The 6,729-nt window shown below is 59.2% G+C and overlaps 3 protein-coding genes across 3 annotated transcripts; all 3 read left to right on the forward strand.

The window, feature by feature from the left end:
* The first annotated feature begins 3,682 nt into the window (after positions 1–3,682).
* Positions 3,683–4,872, forward strand: K452DRAFT_318260 (uncharacterized protein). The gene is made up of 2 exons (XM_033544141.1): positions 3,683–3,872; positions 3,935–4,872. Exons 1-2 carry the CDS (start codon positions 3,767–3,769, stop codon positions 4,732–4,734), a joined length of 906 nt encoding a protein of 301 aa, XP_033398394.1. The 5' UTR covers positions 3,683–3,766; the 3' UTR covers positions 4,735–4,872.
* Positions 4,873–5,271: 399 nt separating this feature from the next.
* On the forward strand, positions 5,272–5,877 carry K452DRAFT_22387 (uncharacterized protein). Its single transcript, XM_033536653.1, has one exon. It carries the CDS (start codon positions 5,341–5,343, stop codon positions 5,791–5,793), a length of 453 nt encoding a protein of 150 aa, XP_033398395.1. The 5' UTR covers positions 5,272–5,340; the 3' UTR covers positions 5,794–5,877.
* Positions 5,807–6,729, forward strand: K452DRAFT_287099 (uncharacterized protein). The gene has a single exon (XM_033540417.1). It carries the CDS (start codon positions 5,961–5,963, stop codon positions 6,438–6,440), a length of 480 nt encoding a protein of 159 aa, XP_033398396.1. The 5' UTR covers positions 5,807–5,960; the 3' UTR covers positions 6,441–6,729.

Here is a 6,729-nt window from a genome sequence, read left to right on the forward strand (position 1 = left end):
CGACAACAACAACGCACACCACCACCCTGTGATCCCACTCTGTAGTACAGAGGACGGAGGACGGAGGACGGAGGACAGAGTAGTGCAGCCGCCATTGCCATCGCCAGAGCCAAAATCCAAACCAAACCTCCGTCTCTCCGCCGCTCCACCCACTCACCCACCCACCAACCACCATCGATCCAATAACTCTTGGCCCCAAGGCCCCGCCCCGCCGCCCCGAGTCAGCCCCCCCGGCCAGCGCCCAGCAGTGACGACGACATCGGACGTGAGACCCCACCAGCACCCCGGCAGCCGATCCCCGCGTGTGCATGCATGCATGCGAAAATATTCTCCGCGGCCTGCCCACTCTGCCCACTCGGCACTGTCTGTACCGGCGGCGGGACAGCAGCAGCAGCGCCAGGCACGCACAATGGTGACGGCAACAGACATAATGGCGGCGGCCGCTCTGCCCGATATACAAATAAAAATAGAAGAAAACCTACCGCCCCGTACCGTACATACAACTCCACCCCACCACCCCATCCCATCCCACGCACAATCACAAGCACAATCACAAAGCACACGCGACACCCCCTGTCCAGCGCGGCGCGGCGAGCGCATCGCGCGCGTCCCTCCCTTATTGTACCAGCGGGCAGGGCCGCAGCACCTAGGCAGGTGGGCGTGAGTGTGAAGAGATTTCCATGCGGCGCGGCTCGGTCGGCTGGAGCGCGTACCTTAGGTTCCATTGCAAAGCGGACGGAGGAGCGTGCGCGGCCGCCCGACGCCTGTGGTAGGTTAGGTAAGGCATGTGGACTCCGCGTAGGTACGATACAATAGGTGTGAGGGGCACGACGAGGCCGACTGGACCGTGAGCTGTGTGTGGGCTGTGGGCAGAGAGCAGTGGGCGCTGGACGGTGCATCCGTGTCGGTCGGTTGTGCCCGCACCCCGTCCTCGCTCTTGCTCTGCTGCTGCTTGCTTGCTTGCTTGCTTGCTTGCCTGTCTGCCCGCCGCTGTCTGCCCGCTGCCTGCCTGTCTGTCTGTCTTGCTTTTCCCTTTCTGCTCGCCCGCCCTCGCTCGCTTGCCCGCCTGGCCCTCGCGTATCTACCCCAAGGCACCGACTTACGACCTAGCTCACGATCGCACTCCTTGTGTGTGTGTGTGTGTGTGTGTGTGTGTGTGTGCGCCAGCCCCGGCCCCAGAAAAGGATCACGCACTGCAGCGCATCGCAGCGAAACGAACCGAACCGAACCGATCCGCGAGGCCTGCCGAACCATGCTGCTGCTGCAATAACGACGCACACGCCTTGCCTTTTTGACGAAAGAACATTCCAACGACAGACGGAACGGAAGAGTCAGACTAGACGGACTGATTGATTGATACGGAACGGATCTCGGCCTTGGGCGACGCGCTCAATCAAGGAAAGCGAATCAACAAAGCGGGACTCGTGGCTAGCTGTTCTGTACTGCGCCCTCCTCTGACACAGTCACACTGTCTGGTCGCTGCAAGGCACCTACCTTAGCTGCCGGCTGCACGATCGGATCGGCGAGCTCGCGTGGCGACGAAAAGGCGAAGAAAGAACGGGACCGGACGGACAACAAACGAGGTCAGAAGGAGAAAAAGGAAAGGCACCGCGGTCGTTACCTACACTCCGGTACGTGTACCTACGCCGCAGGTCCCCTCCCCACCGGGCCTCGGTCATCCTATTGTACGTACGTTCGTTGGTTGTACGAAAAAGCTCTCGTGCTTATCTTCCATGCTTGCCTTGCTGCAGCTGCAGCATCAGCACATCACAGGCCCAGTCAGTCACCTCGCAGCCGCGCCCCAGCCCCAGCCCCAGCCCCAGCGCTCCGCTCCGCTCCAAGCTCTGCGCCGCAGCTTGCCCCTTCGGGCCGGCCACGCATCAGATTTAAGCTACCGAGGCGCGTTTCGCTGCAAGGCTGCAGGTTTTAGCCTCGCGCGGAAGACGATCCCCGCGCGCGCGCTACGCGCCACACACACTCTCTCTTCGCAGTCATGAGCCGCGCTGCCTACGACACGACCGGCACGCCGAAGCCGCCCTCGCCGCCGCCCAAGCGCCGCTGATTGATTGCGGCGGGCGGATCGGGCGGGACGGCTCGCGCGCCTGGGACGGGACGGGACGCGCCGCGTTCATAATGTTGGCTCTTGTGGCGGGACGGGTGGAGAGTGGGAGGATTGCCGGGCGCCGTGGCTTGCTGACTCATTGGCTGCTTGTTTCTGCCTGCGTGGACAATGGATGGTGGCTCGCTTGTCGTCTCGCCCTGCCTTTCTTTCTCGCGTGCCTATTCTTCGTCTGTCGCTGACGAATCACGCGGCGGATATGTGTTGTCTCTTTGGCGAGCAAACTCGCTAGACTACACTGCCGGTTCCCTGGCCGCGTAATCCGGTGCCGTGTTGTCAGCTTAGTACATACACTTCTTGCGTGTCGTACGCCGAGAGAGCTCGGCGGCGGCGTTTCTATTGTTTCTTGTTTCATATTGTTTTAGACGGGGTATTGCGGTATCGGCGCGTTTTTGGGGTTTTTGCTGAGGATGGACATGAGGGTGAGCGGAGACTTAGTCGGGTTGAGGAAAACAGAGTTTGGGTGGGGAAATGGCGCTTTTGAGGTTTTCTTTCTTTTTCTCTCTTCCCTGGCGTTGTGGTTGGTGGATAGAAAGTATTTACGCAATATCATTGCCCATTTGCCCGCCTATCGCTGTAGCTAGCGACGCCCCTTGTCCTTGTCTTTGCGGCACAGCTTCTCGGCCAACTCTCCTTCTTTTGCTCTTGGCCTTTCCAGCCCTCTTCTAATGGTCCCAACAGGGCGGAAGGACTGTATAATGTGGCGGTGCGGAGCATGTCTCGGACGAGCCCATTGCTTTGGAAGCCTAAACCCAGCGCGCCAGGACGACATTTTCTAGAAGGATCTGCCTCATCCAGGCAACCCGACTGCGGCCTGAGAGGGAACGGCGTCGTTGCTGCAAGCGGACTCCCAGTCGATTGACAGTGTTTGGCTGTAATCCTTCTCCTAACCCTCCAGGTTGTCCGCTGGTCTCTTTCACGTGTTAACCCTCAGCCCTCTCTGCCCAAATTGTGCTCGTTGACGTGCTTCGTATGCAGGAAATTACGGAGACGAAGCTGCGTTTCGGTTCTCATCCTTGTCGGGCGAGGGGGCCAAAAGGCTCTGTGGCGAAGTCGATGCTTTTAAGGGTGCGACGCTGAGGATTTGAAAGGTACCTAGGTGGACCGAACAGACTTCAATTAACCCGTGTAGGCTCTGTGATGGCTTCCTTCATCCACGCGGTAGGAACGGGTTCGTGCGTATTGGAAAGGTCGAGGACAGTCGGGTTCCAGCTCCTGCTAGTCTGAGACATGGCTGGTTTCAACCGAGGCGTTGAGCGCAATTTTAGATCTCGTACAGCACAACAGGGTGTTGTCGTGGGCGGTGTCGCAGCGGGAAGACAACGCCCAGCCGGCTGATGACGTCGGCGTCAAACGTGCCCCGCGGGGTCGTGGAAGCTCAGACTTCAAGCTTCTCCAGACCTCGGCACGGGCGCGTTTTTGGGCATTGCGAGGCCGAAGCTTGGAAGCAAACTTGCAAACGTCGTCTGAACTGGCCGCTCCACTTGGTGCGCGGAGAATGTGGGAAGGCGAGTCACGCGTCTGGGGACGCTTTGCCATGCTACCCCGCTGTCCAGTTCCTGTCCCTTGACACCAACCACCTCCGACCAGCCTAGCGTCCATCCAACATCCATACAGCTTGTCAATTCTACGTCCAGCATACCCATCATGTCACGTCCGCAGTACGAAAGAATGGCTTCGACCAACCTGGCTGGCGGTGGCGGGTACCGCCAACTCGAGGGCAAAGTCGCCATTGTCACCGGCGCCTCGCGGGGTACGCGTGCACTCCAACACCACCACATTCACGGCTCATCACCTGCTGACGGCGCTTATCAGGCATCGGCGCTGCCATCTGCGCCAATCTTGCCAGCAAAGGCAGCTCCTTGGTCATGAACTACACATCCGACTCGTCCGAAGAGCCCACCAAGAAGCTAGCCTCGCAGCTCGAGGCGGACCACTCCGTCCGCGCCATCGTCGTCCAAGCAGACATGGGCACCGTAAACGGACCGCAGCACATTGTCGACGTGGCCAAGAACCACCTCAGCCATCCCAAGACGGGCCGGTTCCAGATAGACATTGTCATCAACAACGCCGGCATCAGCGGCAACCAAACCATCGCCGAGACGGACCCGGCACACTTTGAGAAGCTGTTCAATGTCAATGTGCGTGGCCCACTGCTGCTGATGAAGGCCGTGGAGGAGTTCTTGCCGCACGACCGCAGTGGCCGCGTCGTCAACCTCAGCAGCGTCAGCAGCAGCCTGGGCTTTGCGGGACAGAGCATCTACGGCGCGACCAAGGCGGCGCTGGAGGCCATGACGCGGACGTGGGCGCGGGAGCTGAGCGAGCGCGCGACCGTCAACGCTATCAACCCCGGCCCGGTTGCCACGGACATGTATGCGAGCAACGGCGAGGACTTCTTCACCATGATCAATCCGTGGTTGAAGAACACGCCGCTGGCGGCCGCGAGAGAAGGCGTGGATAGGGATGAGTTTGTCCAGGCGGCGCCCAAGGCGGGTGGCAGGCCGGCTTATGAGGATGAGATTGCTGGCGTGGTGGGCATGCTTGTCAGTCCTGAGGCTAGCTGGAGCACTGGCAGCATCGTGTGCGCGAATGGCGGCATGAGGTTCAGCCCTTAGGCATTTGCGTCCAGTTAAATGAGCATTCTGGCGATGATGAGAGATTAATTGCAGGGTTGCCTAGAATAGAGCCCAGGTTATTGATCATACTTACTTTCGGTACATAAGAAGCAACGGCAGTAGATCTTACAGCGGCACAGAAGAATATTGGTGTGCTCTGATATCAGCTCTTCCGGTGGCGTGAACTGCCAAATCAGCGAGCCATATGCTCCTGGCAATGATGCGTATACACTCTGCGCCGCCGGGTAGCGCTCCAGCGAATGTTTTTGTAGCTGACCCAACCCAACCCCGCATCGTCATCCTCCGCACCCTGCTCTTCTCAGCAGGTACATAAGCACTCAAAATGCGTCCAGCCATTTCGCAGCCCACGCCGCACAATCTTCCCGCTTCGGCCGCTGTTCCCGCTGACAGCACAAGCGGGCCCTGTCCCGGCCTCTGCTCCGCCAGAACTGGTTACAGGAAACACAAAAACAGCAGTCTTCCAAGCCCCACGCGTTTCCGATCCGCCAGGGCTGTCTTCACATGGGTGCTGACATAGCCTCCTACATCTACACCCGACAGTCAGTTCCTCAGCGGCGATGTCGACGTCGCGGCTGTGATGCTGTGATGCTGTGGCTCTTGCGAGTGATCACAAGGCTGCATGCCATGCGTCCTGTCTACATTGTACGCATTGCGGTACAGGGCAAAAAAGCTGCCCGCATACCTACATGCTGCAACACAGACGACAACAGCTCTGGCCTCGAATCCATACGCCTTTTCGTTTGCCGTGACGCTGGGTGCTGTGTCTGTGGTCGTCCGCATGACTGGATCGGGTCTCCGCCCTCGAGTTCCGGTATCGCAGGCAGACGTATATCAAGCTCCCGCCGTCACGCCTGCCACGGCAGTCGCTGCTGCGTGCCTTGCACGTGTGCTCGAGCTGCTTCGGGTGCTGGCTTTCCATTGCTGGCGAGATTCTTGGATCGTCTTACTTGGTTAATGGATTGTGGTTGGCGGGATGGCTGTGCAGCTTCTGATCGTGGCGGGGGGTTTGCTTCTGATTGCCTTGGTGTGCGGGGATAAGTGAAGCTCGAGACGTGAGGTAAGGTTGTTCTCTCTTCTGAACTGCTCGTGGTTTGTCGGGAATCTTCCCCTCTTTCCAAACTTTGGATATTTATATCCACATAAACCAACCCACCCTTCCTGTCTACACAAATCCTCCCATCAACACCAGCCCCACCACACAAACAATGGCCTACCTACTCCCAGCCTTCCTTTCCTTCGTCTCCCTCACCACCGCCACCCCCCTCACCCCCCGCGCCGACCCCGTCTGCCCAACAAACGACTACCTCCCAGCCCCCGGCTCCTTCGTCTGGCCCCAGCTCATGGTGCCAGTCAGCGCCGCCAACCCCGACACCGCCTACGGCACCGTGTACAGCCCGCGCATCACGCCCAACGACTTCTGCACCATCTTCAACCTCTACCTGCCGCAGAGCGCCGCGGGCAAGACGTGCTCGCTCGAGTTCCTCTTCCCCTCACAGGACCAGCTGCGCTCTAGCAGCTACGTCTTCGAGGGTCCAGGGCACTTCAACTTCACGGGCTTTGCGCTCGGCGCGGGAGCAGAGCTCGATACGACGTGGAACAAGCAGCCGCCTGCTGGCTCAAGTGCGTTTGCTCTTTCTTTGCCCCTCTTTGCTTTGGTGAGTTTTGCGCTGCTTTTCAGCATCTGACGCGGTGGGCAGGCCCGGCCGCGCCCCCGGCCGTCTTGGCTCCTGGCAATGCCTACGTCGTCAACAGAGGCGGCTGCGACGTCCAGCCTGGTCAGGGCGATCTCGAGGTCAGCGGCATGCTGTGCAGCAACGATACAACGTTCGAGTACTTCCAGAACCAGGACTTGTGCCCCATTGGCTTTTACGTCGTAATCTCGTAAACTTGAGATGAGGCAGTCGGGACTCTGCCGGACGGAGGAGTGAGTGCTGGTTTTTTTTTTTTTTTTTTTTTTTTTTTTTTTTTTTTTTT

Source organism: Aplosporella prunicola (assembly GCF_010093885.1).
Source record: "Aplosporella prunicola CBS 121167 unplaced genomic scaffold K452scaffold_11, whole genome shotgun sequence".
NCBI lineage: Eukaryota > Fungi > Ascomycota > Dothideomycetes > Botryosphaeriales > Aplosporellaceae > Aplosporella > Aplosporella prunicola.

What these genes read in the sequence shown, in the direction of transcription:
- K452DRAFT_287099 (XM_033540417.1), top strand. Translation starts at nt 5,961, where the DNA reads ATGGCCTACCTACTCCCAGCCTTCCTTTCCTTCGTCTCCCTCACCACC.
- K452DRAFT_318260 (XM_033544141.1), top strand. Translation starts at nt 3,767, where the DNA reads ATGTCACGTCCGCAGTACGAAAGAATGGCTTCGACCAACCTGGCTGGC. An exon ending in TGTCACCGGCGCCTCGCGGG is followed by an intron (nt 3,873 to 3,934) that starts GTACGCGTGCAC and finishes GGCGCTTATCAG; the next exon opens with GCATCGGCGCTGCCATCTGC.
- K452DRAFT_22387 (XM_033536653.1), top strand. Translation starts at nt 5,341, where the DNA reads ATGCTGTGGCTCTTGCGAGTGATCACAAGGCTGCATGCCATGCGTCCT.